At 44.5% G+C, this 21,277-nt stretch overlaps 1 protein-coding gene across 3 annotated transcripts in view; it reads left to right on the top strand.

Moving 5' to 3' along the window:
* RPH3A (rabphilin 3A) overlaps positions 1–21,277 on the top strand; it is a 101,795-nt gene that overhangs the window by 29,656 nt on the left and 50,862 nt on the right. For 2 of the 3 annotated variants that reach the window (XM_086348138.1, XM_086348140.1), the window contains exon 3: positions 5,694–5,782. In XM_086348138.1, the coding sequence (XP_086204264.1) occupies positions 5,712–5,782 (71 nt within the window). In that variant the 5' untranslated portion in view covers positions 5,694–5,711. Of the gene's footprint in view, positions 1–4,701; positions 4,866–5,693; positions 5,783–21,277 lie in introns of those variants that run through there. The other variant, XM_086348141.1, reaches the window with a different exon arrangement.

The raw sequence follows: 21,277 nt of genomic DNA, 5'->3' as shown, positions 1-21,277 counted from the left end.
CAAGTGTCCTTGCCATGGCAAAGGTATGTAGGAACCATGCTGCTGCTGCTACTGCTAAGTCGCTTCAGTCGTGTCCGACTCTGTGCGACCCCACAGACAGCAGCCCACCAGGCTCCTCCGTCCATGGGATTCTCCAGGCAAGCTGGAGTGGGTTGCCATTTCCTTCTCCAATGCATGAAAGTGAAAAGTGAAAGTGAAGTTGCTCAGTCCTGTCTGACTCTTCACGACCCCATGGACTGCAGCCCACCAGGCTCCTCTGTCCATGGGATTTTCCAGGCAAGAGTACTGGAGTGGGTTGCCATTGCCATCTCCCGTAGGAACCATGAGTGCCTGTCAAATAATCAAAGCTGGATACATGGTTGAGACAGAATAGGATATATTCAGTTCACTTCTCAAAGTCCTTCTGTGGCTTGTATGTCACTCAGAGTAGAAGCTTAAGTGGTCCTGATGATCTGACCTCCACTGCTTCACGACCTTCATGACCTCCACTGCTACTTCAGCTCCCACTCATCTCCCCCTTGCTCATTCCACTCCAGCCACTCTGCCCTCCTTATCATTTCTCCAACTAACCAGGTACATACCCACCCCGGGGCCTTGGTACTTGCTTTCCCCCTCCACTTAGAATGCTCTGCCATGAGACAGCCACATGGCTCAGTCCATTACCCACTTCAGGTCTTTGCTCAAATATAATTTCTCAGTGGGCCTCCACTTTTTTCTTTTAACCACATCACACAGCTTGTGGAATCTTAGTTCCCCAGCTAGGGATCGAACCCAGGCCCCTGGCAGTGAGAGCGCTAACCACTGGACCACCAGGGAATTCTCTAGACCACTTATTTAAAATCAAACTTCCCTCACATTCACCAGCCCTCCTTTGTTTTTCTCTAAAGCGCCCAATCACCAGCTGACACGCTTTCATTTGACTTACAGTTTCCCCACTAGAAGGGAAGCTCCATGAGGACAAAGATTTTTCTTTTTTATTTGTTTTAATGCCGTATCCATAGTACCTAGACCAGTGTCTGCCACAGAGTAATAGATGTTCTATAAATTTTTTTTAATTCTTCCTGTTTCTCAAGAGAAGCTGGCAATCTGTATTTTTAATTAAATCCTGTGCCTTTAAAATACTGGCTTACTCTTACTTTTAAAAACTATTGCACGGGCCAAACAAAACGTACTTGCAGCCTGGATGCTGTCTGTGAAGTCCCCCCAGCCCCACTTCACTCCTGTTTGGAGCCCTTGGTGTAAGTTGCATATCCCATCCCATCAGGCAGTCTGAGTGGTTGCTCCACCCCCGCCCCCCGGCCCCGCCCCGAGATTCCTAATTGAGTAGAGAGTTCCTCTCCTCTTGTGGGGAGAGGAACAGGGCAGGAAAAGAGACACAGAGATGGAACCGATTTGACACCATCCAAGCTGGTGGCTGCGGGTTCTGCTGCGAAGCATCTGGTTTAATTCCAACTCGGGGCTGGGAGACTGACGGTGGCACTGAACTCCACACAGACAGCTGCAGCCCATGCTGGGTCCCTGCGGTGCCCTGAAGTGCCACGTGCAGGGCCGCCACCGGCCCAGCCCAGCCCCGCCGCGTCATGCTTAGACACCTGGTGTGACTCTGAAGCTTAATGGATGTTCAGGGTTGTTGTTGTTGTTGTTTTTCAGTTCAACTAAACCCAGCAGAAGACCTTGGAGATTTTGGGGAATGGAGGCATCGTTCCTTAACAAACAGTGCTGATGGGAGCCAGGGGAGAAATAGGTAGAACAAAATGCAGAGGGAGAAAGGCAGGGTTCTGGAACCTTTTCTGGGCTTGGCACTGGGTCTTTGAGTCGTTTTAAAATGCAGGTGATTTAAAGGTTAGCACCAAGCTGTGGAGGTGGGCAGATCTGGAACAAGGCCTGGTTCTGTCACTTATACGCAGATTTACTGAGTGCCTGCTGCACTCACTGAGCTCTAGGACCTGTGTGGAGGTTCACTGAACATCTACTGTATACCATACTCCGCAAAGTGAAAACGTAGGGCCCCTTATTCAAATTCTATAAGACACTTTGAGATGATGACAGCAAAGCATTAAGCCAAGTGTGGGCTCATCTAAGTACAGGGTCATTCTAAGTTCAGGGTGCTTCCAGACATGGGTCCCTGTGCGACTGTACAGACCAAAGCTTCCTGAAGTTGGTTCCACATGCACTGAAGTCACTGCTGAACAAATGCAAACCCAGGCCCTGTTCTCATGGATCTTATGGAATAGGTGGGGAAACAAACAGTGGAGAAGTTAAAAAATAATAATAATTACATATCTTGATAAATATCATAGAGGAAACAAGCAGTGAGAAGTAAGCAGTGAGAGGAGTGACTTAGAGGGTGGAGTCTGTGAAGGCTTCTTGGAGGAGGTGACATTTGAGCAGAGACCAGCAGAGCATTAGTAAAACCAGCTATGCAAAAGTAAGAGGAAGAAGCTATCCAGGCAGAGAACACAGCAAAGGCAAACACTTGGCAGCTGGAAAAGCCAGCATGACTGGAGCATGGTCCAAGATCTAGGAACAGTAGCAGGCAGAAGGTCATGACAGTTCTTTGAGGTCACGGAGAGAGTCTTAATCTTACATGCATTGGACAGCCAATAAATTGAAGTAATTTATTATTTTGAAATTATCTTTTAAAAAATACATTTGTTTTTGAATAGCTAAAGTGTCCTCCTGGTTGCAAATACAAAGGGGTATCACGTGACAGTTCTTCCCATCTCAGGCCCACCCTCCCAGGCTCCCTCTACAGAGGCCAGCGGTATTGTCCATTTCTTGTGTGTTCTTTTCAGAGATGCTGTATGCATATACAACCTAAACATGCAATTATCCCACTTTCCTTTCTACACAATAGTGTTGTTCTCGAACAGTGTTCTATGTCTTGGCCTTGCCACTAGACAAGTAATCTTGTTGACCTATCCATATCCATCATAAATTCTCATTATTCTTTGCAGCTGTGAAGCCCTCTACCATACAGATGCACCAGCATCCTGCTAGCCCGTGCTTGTTATTAGGCATTTAGATTGCTTCCTTGAAGGGCTTCAAGAAGGTCCTTGGGAAGTCCACTTGAACTCTTTGTGACTCAGTTACTCATCTGTGAAATGGGATAAGGACATTTACCTCCTAAATCTATTTTGAGGATTTTCAGTCGCTATGTCATGTCCAACTCTTTGTGGCCCCATAAACTGCAGCACAGCAGGCTTCCCTTTCCTTCACTATTTCCCAGAGTTTGCCTGAACTCATGTCCATTGAGTCAGTGATACCATCCATCCATCTCTTCTCTGTCATTCCCTTCTCCTCCTACCTTCAATCTTTCCCAGCATCAGGGTCTTTTCCAATGAGTCGGCTCTTTGCACCAGGTGGCCAAAGTATTGGAGCTTCAGCATCAGTCCTTCCAGTGAATATTTAGGGTTGATTTCCTTTAAGATTGACTGGTTTGATCTTGCTGTCCAAGGGACTCTCAAGAGTCTTCTCCAGCACCACAATTCAAAAGCATCAATTTTTTGGCACTCAGCCCTCTTTGTGGTCCATCTCTCACGTCTATACATGACTACTGGAAAAACCGACTAAGTGGACCTTTTGAGGATTAAATGAGATAAAACCTGAAGGGCAGTTAGCAGGTACGAAACCCTTGATATTTGAACTAGTGATTGTTGCTGTTGTTTCTTTCATTCCTTGGCACTCACAACAGGGCTGTGGTGGACCCTTTGCTGTGGTGCCCAGCAGAGAGCTGAGCCTCTGGCTTCCAGGGAAGGTAATTATTTTATGCTTTCTGAACTTGCCGCTGCCTCACTAGATTTGGCTTTGGCTCTAACAGAGCATGTGATCTTCAGACAGGGGTCTGGGTGGGCAGGTGTCTGTTCCGAGCATCAGAATTTGGAGATCAGAGTTCCTGGGCGGGGACTGTGTATCACCTGTCCCATCCCCTCGTCCCTGCCTCCTGGGATCCTCCAAGGGCACTGTTGCATCTTGCTTCAGGAGGCGATGCATTCAAATGAGCGCTTGGCTGTTCCAGTCAAGGGCAGCCAAGGAAGCTCATTACTGAGGACTGAGGACTGGGGTCCCCAGCAGGGACCAGGGGACCCCGGGGGCCCGGGAAGCCTCATTCAGCTCTTGGCACAGGCAGTAATGAGAAGTTAAGGTTCTTTTCAACATATTTCCTTCGCAATAGGAGTCATCACTCCTTTTTCTATTTTCAGAGTGGAAACAATGAAACGGTCATATTATACTAGGAAGATTATGTTAACCACCTGGGAACAGATGAAATGGCTTTTCTGTAAGGGGTCTTTCCTCTCCTGTGTCCAAACATCAGAGCCCTCCACCCCAACCCCACCCACGTGAATATTTAATAATTGCACTGGTTGCAGAATAGGAAAGATAGTTCTCTCCCTTTTCCCCTCCCAACTGCTCATCTATTCGGCTTCCTGGGGAAAAGGACTGTGATGTAACAAGAACTTTAGCGAAATCAGGACCCACTGGACCCCATGACCTACCTTCCAAAACTTTTTAAAACAATAAATTAACTGTGATCTCCATGGTCTCTTTCCCCTTACTCTTTGGCTATACCTGGGGGAGCAGGGAGGAGTGGAGGTCCAGAAAGAACACAAGTTCGCCTAAGTTCAGCTGGACTTGCTTAGCATTGATGAAGACTCATTCACGCATTCAGTACTTACTTACTAAATGCCTTCTCCATGCCAGGAGCTATGCTGGGTGTTGGAGATTAAACAGAGAACAAAACAGGAAGAGTTCTGCAAGAAGCTTACATTTTAGCGGGAGATTCCATCTGTGGTGATGCGGTTTTCACAAGCTGTGGTTTATGTCTGTGACCATCTCCCTGGTCACTGTGTGGAGCATAGACTGAGGTAGGCCAAGAGCAGAATCAGGGAGACAGTGAAGCAGCTCCTGTAGTAAGGCGGGCTGGGGCAGCAGAGATTTGGATCAGCACAGAAGCAAATTGGGCAGAGAATATTGGGAAGATTCTGGCTCTATTTATGACAATCAAGCCATGACTTTCTGATGGCTTGGGTGTAGAGTATTAAAAAGAAAGCAAGCCAGGGATGACTCTAGCATTTGAGACCTCAAAACTCTGAGAGATGGGTTTTGCTTTTTTTTTTTTTTACCTACCCAAGGCCAAGATGACTAGTACATGAGCCAGATGACATCCTCTAGTAGAAATATCCTGGATTGGAGTTAAGAGCTCTTCCCAGGTGGCTCTAGTGTTAAAGAGCCCACCTGCAGGAGGCAAAAGAGATGCAGATTTGATCCCTGGGTGGGGAAGATCCCCTGGAGGAGGGCATGGCAACCCTCCAGTATTCTTGGCAATATTCCAGTATCCTTGCCTGGAGAATCCCCACAGAGGAGCCTGGCAGGCTACAGTCCATGGCGGGGGCAGAGAGTTGGACACAACCGAAGTGACTTAGCATGCACATACGCACCCTTCCTCTTGCATCAAAAATGAATGGGAGGAATACAGATTAAAGGGAAAGAGTTCTTCATTCTGATCCATTTCTGCCAAAAGGGGGATGTGACAATTTCCCTCTTGGTCCTGAAGGTCCCATCTGGAAAGTGGAGAAGCTGGATGAAGCTCTGTTTCTTCCCCATACCACTCAGACATAGACAAGGGACCTGAGAAATAAGGAGTGATTGAATGACCATTTGCATGATGACCTTTCTGGGCTGATGTTTTCCAGGAGTGCTGGGCTTCAGCCATGACTGACACCGTGTTCAGCAGCAGCTCAAGCCGTTGGATGTGTCCCAGTGACCGACCCCTGCAGTCAAAGTAAGTCACTGGGTATTCCTGGAAGTCATCTGCTTAGGGGCAATGAGGTCCTGATCTACACTTGAAGGAGGAGAGTAGTAGGGGAAAAAAGAGAACTTCCATCCCTGGGGAAAAAAGAAGCTGGTGGGAGTTCTGATGTGGAAACTCCTCCACTGATTTTACTACTTTGCAAAGTTGGAGTATCAAGATGAAACTCTGAGCTCCATGCCCTAAATGAGAGGTGGTCTCATGAAATGGAAAGAGCACTAACCTGTTGGTTAGAATCAGACTTGATTCTGGTCCTAAATCTGAACTAATTTACTGGGTGAGTCTCTTTTCCTTCTTTGGGCCTCAGTTTATCATCAATTAAATAAGGAAGTTGGACTCAATCAGAGGTTGCAAACTGACAGGCCACCAGCTGACTGTGACTTGCAGAAATGTATTTTTTAGTTTTGGCCTGATCATTTAAAAATTGGGAAATTCACATAAAAATAACTTCACATTCTGTATTAAGTAATTATTACACCTGAATCGGTGGTGTATTGGCTCTGTATCATGCTGGTCCTTAGAGCTGTTGTTAAATTGGCAGGAATTTTGCAAGTTGGTTGTTAAATATGACTGTTACTAGAAATTAAGTTGTATAGTTTTATAATTATATTAGACAAAGGTGGTGAATACTCAACATTAATCATTTCTTACTTATTTTTCTACATTTTGCTATTCCCTGTGTTACTTGTTGTCTGTGATACTTGTATAGTGAAACACTGTATCTTAGTATGGTACTGCATGTTTCCTCCCAGCTTTGAATTTAGTGATATCATATAGGTACTCGAAATCAGCCTCAGTGGGGTTTTGCTCTAGAAGTGCAACTGTTAAACATTCACCAGCGTACCACCGCCTAAAGACCTTGACAATCTACGTCTATTGTTTATCATCACTGAAGATTTTTCACTCAAAGGTCTTATTTTTTGAAAGCTTGGTAATTTTTAAAATTTATTTATTTTTAATTGAAGGATAATTGCTTTACAATACTGGTTTGATTTCTGCCATACATCAGTATGGATTCGCCATAGGTGTACATATGTCCCCTCCGTCTTGAACTTCCCTCCCACCTCCAACCCTCTCCCACCCCTCTAGATTGTTACAGAGCCCCAGTTTGAGTTCCCTGGGTCATACAGCAAATTCCCATTGGCTGTCTATTTTACATATGCTAGTGTATATGCTTCCGTGCTGCTCTCTCCATTATCTTACCCTCCCTACCACCCTTGCCCATTAGTCTCTTCTCTGTGTCTGTGTCTCCACTGCTGCTCTGCAAATAGGTTCATCAGTACCATCTTTCCAGATTCCATGTATGTGTTAATATATGACATTTGTTTTTCTCTTTCCGACTTACTTCACTCTGTATGATAGGCTCTAGGTTCATCCACCTCATTAGAACTGACTCAAATGTGTTCTTTTTTATGGCCAAATAGTATTCCATTGTGTATATGTACCACAGCTTCTTTATCATGATTGCTTGGTAATGTTTTATTGTGAGCTCAACCTGTAAGAATCCTGGGGATCTACCATGAGAATATTTTCTTCAGAGAGATTTGCATTTGCTTCTGCCAGGAAGTGTGTGCTACTCACCAAGGATGTGATCTGAGCTCCCTTAGGGGGTCCCAGATTCAGCTTCTTCATCTAGTTAGGAGCTCAGAGTCAGTCTCTGGGACACAATGTTGGTGTTTACATTGGTTTCCTGCTCAGAGCTCCCAGTTCTGGATTCAGTTTGCTGGGTTTTCTTTTTCTTTTTTTAAAAATTGCCTTTTAAAGGTATAATTAATGTACCTCCAACAGTACACATCTAAAGTACAATTTGATCATTTTTACACTTACATGCATACTCATTCCCCTTTGCTCCTGCCTGTCACCACCCATCCCTAAGTAATTATGTAAATGGAATCATCTCTTTGAGGGAAGATGTCTTCTTTCACTTGGCATAATTAAATCATGATCCATTCATATTGTTTTTCATATCAATATTTTATTCCTTTTATTGCTAAAAAAGTAATATTTCATTGTGTGGATGTACCACAGTTTGTTTATCCATTCATCTGTTGATGGACATTTGGGTTGTTTCTAGTTTTTTTGGCTAGTACAAGTAAAATTTGTATAGACATATACTTGTATTTCTCTTAAGGAAATACCTAGGAGGAAAATGTCTCAGTGGCTTCGTAGGTAAATGTTTAACTTCTAAAAAAACTTGCAAACTGTTTTCCAAATTGTTTGTACCACTTTAAATTTCCACCAGAAGTGTATGAGAGTTCTGTCTGTCTCCTTTCTCAACAACACTTGATACGATTTGTCTTTTCCATTTTAACCATTCTATGTGTGCATAGTGGTATTTGTTTTGTGATTTTAACTTGCACTCCCCTTAATGAATAATGATATTGAACATCTTTCTATGTAAGTTTGACATTCCTATAACCTCTTTGTTAAAGTGTCTGTTTAAACACTTTGTCCACTTAAAAATCAGGTCATTTATCTTCTTGTTATTAAGTTTTAACATTTTTTTTAATGTGCTGTAGATAAAAGTCGTTTGTTGGAGACACATTTTGCACATATTTTTCTCAGTCTATGACTCGCATTTTCTTTTTCATAACATAGTCTTTTGAAGAGGAAACATTTTTTATTTTGATGAAGTCTATTTTGTCTGTTTGTTTCAAAGGTAGAGGGGTTTTGGAGAATTCCTTTACTTTCTAGCAATCCTGCTGCTGCTACTGCTGCTGCTGCTAAGTTGTGTCAGTCGTGTCCGACTCTGTGCGACCCCATAGACAGCAGCCAACCAGGCTCCATCGTCCCTGGGATTCTCCAGGCAAGAACACTGGAGTGGGTTGCCATTTCCTTCTCCAGTGCATGAAAGTGAAAAGTGAAAGTGAAGTCGCTCAGTCATGTCTGACTCTTAGCGACCCCATGGACTGTAGCCAACCAGGGCTCCTCCGTCCATGGGATTTTCCAGGCAAGAGTACTGGAGTGGGGTGCCATTGCCTTCTCCGCTAGCAATCCTAGAACTGTGTTAATAAGATTTGCCCTTAATTACCAAGGTCCTAATTATATATTGATGAGGGTCTTTCAGAATATGTAGTCCACTTGTATTCTCTGAAGCAAAAGTCCCTGTTTACTGTTTCCACCTAAAACCTCCTCTAGTTCTACGAGTTTAACAGTTTTGAAGACATTATTGAACTCTGTTGGTTTCCGTTTTGAAAGGAAACTTCTGGTTTCCAAGCCCTTCCCATGAACGTTCTCTTGATACTAAACTCATTTGGCAAAGAATATCTTATCAGCCAAAAACTGTCTCTCTATAAACAGTTGCCTGAAGGTGGATGGGGTAAAGTATTTATTTTATTTAAGAAATGTCAGTTAATTAAAACCCCATCCATCACAGTTTACTTTAGTCAATATGAAGCCAAACAATTTGCCTTACAATTAAATTAGAATTATTCAAGCAGTCTGGATGCTATTTCCTTAAAGTGCTCCCGGGCTTCTGTGAAACATCTTGGCATTCCTAATGCATCTGGCTGGCTTGATTGCTACTGCATTTTCTTCAGATATTAAAATTATTTTCCAATAAATGTTAATGAGTGAATTATAGTCATCACACATGCTATCTAGTCTGCAGCAGTGATGATGTGCTAATGCAGATGATTCTCTAATGTCTTTCTCCAGTAAATTAAGAAATCTAGTCTTAATTAACTGCTGGCTAGCCAGATACACTTACTGCCTTTGTGATTTTCAAATGCCTTCCTCTCTCAGTCTCCTTGAATCCAACGATGGTGTTTGGAAGACAATTGTGATTGTGTTTGAAAGGAGAGAATGTATTTCTTTCTTGCATGGGTAGAGCAGGGATTCAGTTCTCTATGTTGGGGATACATGGGGAGAAATGCTGTCTCTGACAGTTGATTATTCGCTGTGGCTTTCAAGTCTGCAAGCCTGAGAGTGGCAGAGACCAGAGGTGGAAACCGAGGCACAAAGGGAAGATGTGACATGTCTGTGGTAGCATGACTAGTAAATGGAGAGGCTGGTCTTCTTTTTAGAATGGAAGGACTTGCTTCCCCAAAATGGGGCACTGTGAGTTCTGCTTTTGGATGATCCAACCACTGTTCAGGGCTCTTTGCCCTTTCTTAACGTGCTCCTTAGAACTTCCCTGGTAGATCAGTGGTAAAGAATCCACCTGCCAATGCAGGAGATGCAGGTTCGATTCCTGAGTTGGGAAGATCCCCTGGAGAAGGAAATGGCAACCCAGTCCAGTATTCTTGCTGGGAAATCCCATGAACAGGGAAGCCTGGCGGACTACAGTCCATGGGGTCACAAAGAGTCAGACACGACTTAGTTACTAAACAATAACAGTGTGCTCCTTAACCCTCAGTGTTTGAAACAACAGAAAACAAGAATGGTGGTGGCCTCGTTATCATTAAATGATTCCTCTTTAGTGCCAAAAAAATATTATTCAAATGCATAAATGATCAGATGGGTTAATTAATAAACTGAACTGATGGGTCATGTTCATCAAAGCTGTGAATATACAACCCTACAGCAACCGTGTTTTAGATGTGCTAAAATAAGATAATAATGATAACAATGGAAGTAGGTCATTGTCATTTAAGCTGAACTGTGTGGTTGTTGCATCTGGTGCTGATACTGTTACAAGGTGTTTTTTCTCCCTAACTTTATTCATTTTCTTTCTTTCTCTCCTTTCTTTGCCTACCTTCAGTGATAAAGAGCAGTGAGTATTTTATGATACTTTTATTTTTCTACAGACTGAATTTTATCTCTTTTCTGATGAAAGTGGCTTGCCCCTAAGGAGAGTTGGTTCAAAAAGGAACTAACATGTTTTATATATCTAAAAAAAAAATCCAAGTTGTTAAAAAAAAAAAAGCACACCCCTCTTGAGAAAAAAATATGAAATTTCAAGAAAAAAATTCTTGATAAAAGGATGGAAAACATTCCTTAGGGGAGCCCTCAATTTGGTTTTTGTTAGCAGCTTGTGGGATTCAGCAAGTTTATTAACCACCTTCTGTTTCTTTTGCATTTTTCCTGGGAACACTGTTCTTAGGTAAAGAAAATATTAACTCAAATGAGTGCTGTCATTAATCAAAGATGACGAAGAACAGAACAGAGCTTGTGGGAAGTTATATGCTAAACACATCGTCTCTGTCACCTCACGGGAGGTCAGCCTGATTTCCCAATGAAATGCCTTTGACTCCGAGGTCCCATCTTTGCTCATAACTTTTGTTTTAAATTAGATTCATTTCCTAAATATGCATGACGGATTGGATGCTGGATCCAATAAATGAACAGTTAGGCTGCAAAGCAGATGGGGTTTTGGTTGTGTGTACACATCGGGAGACTAAAGGAAGGTCATTTTACTCTCCCCACGGTAGGGGAGTTATCACAGATCCACAAGCAGAGCACTGAGCCTGGCCTCAGAACACCCAGGTCTAAGTTCTGCTCTGGGACTCAGTGTCACTTTCTTGAACCCTGGCCATCTCCTTTATAATATGGGTATGTTAAGCCAGGTGGCTCAGTGGTAAAGAATCTACCTGCCAATGCAGCAGGAGACACAGGTTCAATCCCTGGGCTGGGAAGACTCTCTGGAGGAAGAAACGGCTACCACTCCAGTATTCTTGCCTGAAAAATCCCATGGACAGAGTCTGGAGGGCTACAGACCATGGGGTTGCAAAGAGTCGGACATGACTTAGTGACTGAGCATGCACAAAGCTCCTAGCTATGTTAATCCTGCCCTTCCACCTTCACTGGGAGGTGGTGCGATCAAATGAGATGCATGGGAAAGGTTCAGTTCAGTTCAGTTCAGTCACTCAGTCATGTCTGACTCTTTGCAATCCCATGAACCGCAGCACGCCAGGCCTCCCTGTTCATCACCAACTCCTGGAGTCCACCAAAACCCATGTCCATTGAGACAGTGATGCCATCCAACCATCTCATCCTCTGTTATCACCTTCTCCTCCTGCCCTCAATCTTTTCCAGCATCAGGGTCTTTTCAAATGAGTCAGCTCTTCTCATCAGGTGGCCAAAGTATTGGAGTTTCAGCTTCAACATCAGTCCTTCCAATGAACACCCAGGACTGGTCTCCTTTAAGATGGATTGGTTGGATGTCCTTGCAGTCCAAGGGACTCTCAAGAGTCTTCTCCAACACCACAGTTCAAAAGCATCAATTCTTATGCACTCAGCTTTCTTTACAGTCCAACTCTCACATCCATACACGACCACTGGAAAAACCATAGCCTTGACTAGTAGACAGACCTTTGTTGACAAAGTAATGTCTCTGCTTTTTAATATGCTGTCTAGGTTGGTCATAACTTCTGTAAAGCACCAAACAAAGTCAGAGGAAGGGGTGGATTACAATCTAACCTTACCCTTGTGTGTGTGTGTGTGTGTGTGTATATATATATATATGTATATATATATATATATATATATATATATAGTGTGTGTTCTACATTTTCTGTTGTTGGTTGGTAAACTTATGGTCAGACAGTATCTTTTTATGAATATTGTGAGTATATCTGAAAGAGATGGGAATACCAGACCGCCTGACCTGCCTCTTGAGAAACCTGTATGCAGGTCAGGAAGCAACAGGAAAAGGAGTGTGTCAAGGCTGTATATTGTTACCCTGCTTATTTAACTTATGTGCAGGGTACATCATGAGAAGTGCTGGGTTGAAGGAAGCTCAAGCTGGAATCAAGACTGCTGGGAGAAATATCAATAACCTCAGATATGCAGATGACACCACCCTTATGGCAGAAAGTGAAGAAGAACTAAAAAGTCTCTTGATGATAGTGAAAGTGGAGAATGAAAAAGTTGGCTTAAAGCTCAAGATTCAGAAAACTAAGATCATGGCCCCTGGTCCCATCACTTCATGGCAGATAGATGGGGAAACAGTGGAAACAATGGCTGACTTTATTTTTTGGGGCTCCAAAATCACTGCAGATGGTGATTGCAGCCATGAAATTAAAAGACGATTACTCCTTGGAAGGAAAATCATGACCAACCTAGACAGCATATTAAAAAGCAGAGACATTACTTTGTCAACAAAGGTCCGTCTAGTCAAGGCTATGGTTTTTCCAGTGGTCATGTATGGATGTGAGAGTTGGACTGTAAAGAAAGCCGAGCACTGAAGAATTGATGCTTTTGAACTGTGGTATTGGAGAAGACCCTTGAGAGTCCCTTGGACTGCAAGGACATCCAACCAGTCCATCTTAAAGGAGATCAGTCCTGGGTGTTCATTGGAAGGACTGATGTTGAAGCTGAAACTCCAATACTTTGGCCACCTGATGAGAAGAGCTGACTCATTTGAAAAGACCCTGATGCTGGGAAAGATCAAGGACTGGAGGAGAAGGGGACAACAGAGGATGAGATGGTTGGATGGCATCACTGACTCAATGGACATGGGTTTTGGTGGACTCCGGGAGTTGGTGATGGACAGGGAGGCCTGGAGTGCTGCAGCTCATGGGGTTGCAAAGAGTCGGACATGACTGAGTACTGAACTGAACTGAATTGATATAATTCAGACATGCTAGTAGAGATGCTGAGATATCTGATTATAAATATGAACATTGCAAGAGAGAGGTTCATGACTTTAGAGGGTCCTAAGCACGTTAGGCTTCCTGAATGCTGAAAGTTGAAAGGTAGGATATATATTCATGCTCCTTCCCTCCCTCCTTTATGCTCTCCATCCTCTCCTTCTCCCTCTCCCTCCCTTCCCTTTTTCCTTTCATTAACAGATACCCAGTGCTTAGTATCGGAGAAGGCAATGGCACCCCACTCCAGTACTCTTGCCTGGAAAATCCCATGGACAGTGGAGCCTGGAAGGCTGCAGTCCAAGGGGTCACTGAGGGTTGGACACAACTGAGAGACTTCACTTTCACTTTTCACTTTCATGCATTGGAGAAGGAAATGGCAACCCACTCCAGTGTTCTTGCCTGGAGAATCCCAGGGACAGGGGAGCCTGGTGGGCTGCTGTCTATGGGGTCATACAGAGTCGGATACGACTGAAGTGACTTAGCAGCAGCAGCAGTGCTTAGTATGTATCATACTCTGTGCTAAGCATCAGGAATACAAGGTTAGTCAAAGTCTGAGTGGATGTCTAGAAGGGTTTCAGTTCAGTTCATTTCAGTTGCTCAGTAGAGTCCAACTCTCTGTGACCCCCATGGACTGCAGCACCCCAGGCTTCCCTGTCCATCACCAACTCTCAGAGCTTGTGAAACTCATGTCCATCAAGTTGGTGATGCCATTCAACCATCTCATCCTGTCGTCCCCATCTCCTCCTGCCTTCAATCTTTCCCAGCATCAGGGTCTTTTCAAATGAGTCTGTTCTTTGCATCATGTGGCCAAAGTATTGGAGCTTCAGCTTCAGTATCAGTCCTTCCAATGAATATTCAGGACTGATTTCCTTTAGGATTGACTTGTTTGATCTCCTTGCAGTCCAAGGGACTCTCAAGAGTCTTCTCCAACACCACAACTCAAAAGCATCAGTTCTTCGGCACTCAGTTTTCTTTATAGTCCAACTCTCACATCCATACATGACTACTGGAAAAACCATAGCTTTGACTATATGGACCTTTGTTGGCAAAGTAATGTCTCTGATTTTTAATATGCTGTTTAGGTTTGTCATAGGTTTTCTTCCAGGGAGCAAGTGACTTTTAGTTTCTTGGCTACAGTCACCATTTGCAGTGATTTTGGAGCCCAAGAAAATAAGGTCTGTCAGTGTTTCCATTGTTTCCCCATCTATTTGCCACAAAATGATGGGACCAGAGGCCATAATCTTAGCTTTTGAATGTTGAGTTTTAAGTCAGCTTTTTCACTCTCCTCTTTTGCCTTCATCAAGAGGCTCTTTAGTTCCTCTTTGCTTTCTGCCGTAAGAGTGGTGTCATCTGCATATCTGAGGTTATTGATATTTCTCCCTGCAATTTTGATTCCAGCCTGTGCTTCATCCAGCCCTACATTTCGCATGATGTACTCTGCATTAAGTTAAAATAAGCAGGGTGACAATATACAGCCTTGACATACTCCTTTCCCTATTTTGAACCAGTCCATTGTTCCATGTCCATTTCTAACTGCTTCTTGATCTACATACAGATTTCTCAGGACCAGGTCAGGTGGTCTGGTATTCCCATCTCTTTCAGAATTTTCCACAGTTTGTTGTGATCCACACAGTCAAAGGCTTTAGTGCAGTCAGTGAAACAGAAGTAGATGTTTTTCTGGAATTCTTTTGCTTTTTCTGTGATCTAGCAGAGGTTGGCAATTTGATCTCTGGTTCCTCTGCCTTTTCTAAATCCAGCTTGAACATCTGGAAGTTCCCAATTTATGTACTGTTGAAGCCTAACTTGGAGAATTTTGAGCATTCCTTTGCTAGCATGTGAGATGAGTGCAATTGTGCGGTAGTTTGAACAAACTTTGGCATTGCCTTTCTTTGGGATTGGAATGAAAACTGGCCTTTTCCAGTCCTGTGGCCACTGCTGAATTTTCCAAATTTGCTGGCATATTGAGTGCAGCACTTTCACAGCATCATCTTTTAGGATTTGAAATAGCTCAGCTGGAATTCCATCACCTCCACTAGCTTTGTTCATAATGATGCTTCCTAAGCCCCACTTGACTTCACATTCCAGGATGTCTGGCTCTAGGTGAGTGATCACACCATCATGGTTATCTGGGTTATTAAGGTCTTTTTTGTATAGTTCTTCTGTGTATCCTTGCCTCCTCCTCTTAATATCTTCTGCTTCTGGTAGGTCCACACCCCAAAAGGGTTTACAAACAAATAGTCACCAACAAATACACTTTATTGTGCAAGGAGCTATAATAGCAGATCAGTGTCCTGTGGGAGTACAATGATGGGGAAGTTTCCTGGAAGAAGTATTGTGTAAGCTGAGATTGTGTAAAGGAGGTACAAGATAGAAAAGAGACAGAGGAGTTCCAGGTAAGGGAACAGCATACACAAAGTCTAAATAGGAGAGAGAGCATGGGATTTTAGGAAAGCTGAATGGAACTCAGGCTGGTTTAAAAGATTACCAGGATCCCGAGATCCCCTTAGCTTTCTGAAGGGAGTTAGGGAACCACAGCATCCTTGTGGCACCCCCTTGAGTCTGGTAGGGGTAAATCTCATCCAAAAGGGCCTTTATACCAGCAGGACTTGGATGAAATGTTCTGTGTTGTGGATGTCCCTCCTTCCACACCCTCCCCTTCAGGATTCATTAAAATCTCATTCTCTGAGCTGTAAAGAGACTTCCTGCTGACACCTGCTTCTGTCGGCATCCTGGGGGAAGGGAGGGGATAAGAAGAAAGAAAAGAAAAAGGATTAATTTTCTGCACACCACCGCTGTTTAATGCTTCAGAGCCTTCATGCCCTGACAGCATTTCCATCATCCCACTCCTTTGGGGAGTTATAATATATTAATAGAGACATCTGGTGGGTATTTATTACGTGACTATTGTGTGTATGAAACGAAGAATCAAGGTAGGAGGCAGGAAGAAGCTGGGAGTCTGCGCTTTGCAGTGTTTCGGCGGGTGGGGAACACCTGTGAGGGGCTTCCACCTGGAGTCAGGACTAGTTTCCTTTTGTATTAGAGGCCACTGGTGCTGGTTTGTCGGGGAGGGTTCCTTCCAACAGTCTCTAGATGCACCTGAGCAGCTACATTCAGGTCACAGATGAAGCGCACCCAGAATGCTAGTTTCTTGAGCCTCTGACCATATCCTCCCCACACAGCTCTCTTGGCAATTCCCTTCCCTCCTTTGAGGGTTGGGCGTCTGGAAAATGAGCAGGTCAACTGCAGTGATCTTTAGACTTTTATTAGCAGCAAAATTCTTTCTGTGAATACAATTTTATTCAGAAGCTAAATATATAAGATAGATAAAGAGTGGAGCTGGATAAAGTTCTTTAGTGGCTAAAAGCATTAAATGTATCATGGTGCAACTGTAAGTTAAAATAATACCAAACTATAAAGTAAATGTAGCGAGTTTAGCAAGATTCACTTTGTTGTTGTCACCACAGTGAATAGTGTATCAGTTATCTTTTGCTGTGTAACAAATCTGATGCTCTGTGACAACCTAGAGGGGTGGGATGGAGTAGAAGGTGGGAAGAAGATTCAAGAGCGAGGAGACATACATAGACCTATGGCTGATTGATGTTGATATAGGGCAGAAACCAACACAATGTTGTAAATTAATTATCCTCCAATTAAAAATAAACAATTATAAAAAAAAAACTCAGTGGCATAGAACAATGATGACTTATTTTCTGGAATCTGGGCCTGGCTGGTGGCTCTGCTGATCTTGGCTGGGCTCTCTTGTGCATCAAACTGTAGGCTGATCTAAGATGCTGTGGCTGGAATGACTCAGCTCTGCATGCCTCTCATCCTGTCCTGAGCTTTTTGTTTCAGTGATGAAAGTAAATAGAAACGTACAAGGGTTTTTCAGGCTTAGCCCCAGGATGGCCCATCTCTCCCCTGTGTTTCATTGGCCAAAGTAAGCCACAATTCCATATGGATTCAAGGGTTGAGAAATAGACTCTGCCCTTTGGGTGAAAGCAATTTGAAATCCACATGGCAAAGGGCATGGATCCTTAGAAGGGTGAAGTATTGAGGTCCCCAATGCAATAAACTAGATCTCATGGTTTTATTAAATATTAAATTCTTAAAAATTGTTTTTGCTCACTCTATTTTTAACTGGTATCCTTACTTTGCTAGTGGGAACCCAGCATTGCCATCTGGGCTGAAGTGAGGATGGAGGGCTTGGTTCCCTGTCTACTCTGTCCCTGCACAGCCCACTCACCTGCAACCCTTTGAGATCCCTTCAGGGAACTACAACAGCTTAGACTATTTGGGGGAATAAGAGGCAGGTGCCCTTCATAATTCTCCAGGAAGCCTTGTCCTAAGTATGTGAATAAGAGTGGAGATGGGTCAGCCCTCTTCGCCCTGACCTGCCTGAGCCACTAAGCCAGGGGTGTTTCCACATGCAGCCACTGAGGGTCAGGGGTAGCCTCTGAGAGACTAAGTGGGTAAGACTTCTCACTCCCAATGCAGGGGGCCCAGGTCTGATCCCTGGTCAGGGAACTAGATCTCACATGCCACAACAGAGTTGGCAACTAAAGATCCCACATGCTGCAGTGAAGATAGAGGATCAAGGGTCCTGGATGCAGCTAAGACCTGGCACAGCCAAAGAAATAAATGATTTTTTTTTTTAAAAAGGAGTAGCCTCTGAGAGTCCTGGCAGTAAACAGACATGAAATCCTTCTCACTTAACAGATCTGAAACAGACATTCAGACTGGGGCCCCAGTGCACACTGCTAATAAGCAACAGACCCAGGATTTGGATCTTAAACCCCACTAGGTCAAAGAGGACTCAAGCTGGTGTGCAGTAGGCCCTCTAGGCATTTACTGGATTGAATACAATGCTCTGAGGAACTTGTCCAAGGAGGCAACACTTTGGTCTCCACTTTTGGCTTCCCTTGTGGCTCAGATGGTAAAGAATCTGCCTGCAGTGTGGGAGACCTGGGTTCGATCCCTGGGTCAGGACAATCCCCTGGAAAAGGGAATGGCTACCCACTCCAGTATTCTGGCCTGGAGAATTCCATGGACAGAGGAGCCTGGCAAGCTGCAGTCCATGGGGTTGCAAAGAGTCAGACACAACTGAGCAACTTTCACTTTCACTTTTGGTCTTTAATGAGATCCCAACACTGGACTTTGGTCTTAAGGACATGGAGCCCGAATCCTTAGTAAGGGTTCCACCTTCTTGTCACTAGAGTATTCTCAAGGTCCCCATGTTCACAATGCTCGCCAGTCCACAGGAGGCCCAGATACGGCCATTCTCTCCCTTCAGAGCAAAGGCTTTGGTTTGAAAAACCAGTTTGTTTCCCTCTGTTTGCTTTTGAAATTAAAACATGAAAATCCACAGGAGGCTTGCGAATCCCCACTGGGACCAATTGGTGACATTTTCAAACACTAGATGAGTTGTTTGTCAACTGTGTATTTTGGAGCAGAGGACGGGGAGTGGGTAAGGTCTGGAGGGATGCTGGGAGCTCCAGCAGGCCTTTTGCTCATCTGCAGAAGGAGGCAATTATCTTAGGTGGGCCTCTTGGGGACCCCTATTCCTGCTTGTGTTTCTGGAGTCATGTGTTTCCTGTGCGTGCTAATCCCAGCGAGTCATGTGTTGGGGTTAGAGGCATTGACTTCAGGTCTGACCATACCCATGACCAGACTGTGAGCTGTAGGAATGTGTCCATGAAAGGGTCTCTACTGGGTGTATGGCCCAGCATCTCATGTATGCTCTGTCTTGGTCCCTGAGCTGCTTTTTAAAGGCAGGAGATACATGGAGACTTCCCTGGTGGTTTGGACAGTAAAGAATCTGCCTGCAATGCAGAAGACCCAGGTTTGATCCCTGGGTCAGGAAGATGTCCCAGAGAAGGGAATGGCAACCTATTCCAATATTCTTGCTTGGAGAATTCCGTGGACAGAGGAGACTTGTGAGCTACAGTCCATGGGGTCACAAAGAGTCAGACACGACTGAGCAACTAACAATTTTGCTTCACTTTTAATATGCGGAGGGGGATCAGAAGAGAATGAAGAAAGAGAAGTGGGGATGAAGGAGGAAGAAGAGGGGTAGTTGAGACATCCATTTCCATGGAAAACCAGAGGGACCTGGGGAGGTGGCTGGATGAGGTTGTAACTAAGGCTCTTTGGGAAGGATGGGTGGTCTTCCTCATGCAGGAGTCCAATGTATGCTTTGCAATTGATGGGAAGAAACATCAGGCTGAGGGATATTAGCATACCTTGAGGAAGATCTTTCCAATAGAATGGCATAGGCTCCTTATGAGAGAGTGAGGTCTTCATCACAGGGAGCATTCAAGCAAGGCTGGAAGGACCCCTCTAGGGAGGCTGTGTAAGACAGGCTTTCGGGTGATCCCCCATGGCCCTCCTCTCCTGGTGTTCATGTCTTTGTGTAACCTCCTCACCTTGAGTGTGGGCAGGACCAGGGTTATGTTTCTAACCTATGGAATACTGCAAACAGGATGGGACCTCAGCTCTGTGATTACGTCATGTTATGTAAGACTCTGTCTCACTTGACTGGAGCTGCAGAGTCACCTTGCATACTTGATGAAGGAAGTGGCCCATGGGATGAAATTGAAGTCCGCTTGGTTAGGAATTGCAGCCTGCCTCCAGGACATGGAGGTGACCTCTTGCCAACAGCCAACAAGAAGTTGGGGTCCTAGGTCACATGGTTGCTGGGAAATGAACTAGATTTACCTGGAAGTTTATTCTTCCCCTAGAAAGCCTCCAGATGAAATGTGAGCCATCTGGAGCCATCTGGAATCTGACCCATCTGACATCTGATTGCAGCCTTGTAAGATGCTGCGCAGAGGACCCAAAGCTGTGCCTGGACTCCCAACATGAAAACTGTGACATATTAAATGTGTGTTGTGTAAAGCCCCTAAGTTTGTAATAACTGGTTATGCAACAATCGAAAATGAATATAGGCATTGTAGGTAGGGCTTTGTTCCACCCTGTCTATATCCTCTGCTAGGTTGATTTTTCCAATTATCTAATGGTGCTGAAGCTGAAGCTCCAGTATTTTGGCCACCTGATGTGAAGAGTCGACTCATTGGAAGAGACCCTGATGCTGGGAAAGATTGAGGGCAAGAGGAGAAGGGGACGACAGAGGACGTGATGGTTGGATGGATCACCAACTCAATGGACATGGATTTGAGCAAACTCAAGGAGACAGAGAAGGACAGGGAAGCCTGGCATACTGAAGTTCATGGGGTCACAAAGAGACACGACTTAGCAGCTAAACAACAATGCTATACAACAAATCACATCAAGCGCAGTGGCTTAAACAGCAGTTACTGCTTATTACCTCTTGCAGATTTTGTTGGTAGATATTTGAGAGTGGCTTGGCTAGGTGGTCCTGGCAGAGCTGCAGTCATATGGCAGCTGAGGCTGAGGCCATCTAAAGATTTGACAAGGGCTAGAGGGTCACTGGCAAGTTGGTGCTGGCTGTTGGGTGGTGGGGATGTGGGGGCGGGGGCTCAGTTCCTTTCCACAGGGATGTTTGAGTGTCCTCATGACATGGCATTTGACTTCCCCTAGACCGAATGACCCAAGAGACCAAGGCAGAAGTTGAAATGTCTTTCATGACCTAGCCTAGGAAGTCACCCACGGTCACACCCACACCAGCTGGGATTCAGTGTGAAAGAAGACAACACAGGGAGAGTGAATACCAGGAGGCAGATATCCCGGGGAACCATATGGTAGACTGGCTGCCATATTGATCTTTCTTCCATTGAGTATGTTTAGCATTTGTTCATCCCCAGAGGCCCCTGATCCAAAGCAAGGTATGTTTCCATCCGGGTTTCCCCCAGCCGCTCCATCCTCTTTCTCGCAAGACGTCTGCTTCCAGTTGCTTTCAAACTCTTCCTTCTCTGCTCTTCTGAACAAACCATCTTAGGTGGGAGGATGTGAGAGGAGG

Source organism: Bos grunniens, chromosome 17 (assembly GCF_055505025.1).
Source record: "Bos grunniens cultivar Pamir isolate PY7600 chromosome 17, Bosgru_T2T1.0, whole genome shotgun sequence".
NCBI classification, from domain to species: Eukaryota; Metazoa; Chordata; class Mammalia; order Artiodactyla; family Bovidae; genus Bos; species Bos grunniens.
This window is presented reverse-complemented; position numbering and strand designations above follow the sequence as displayed.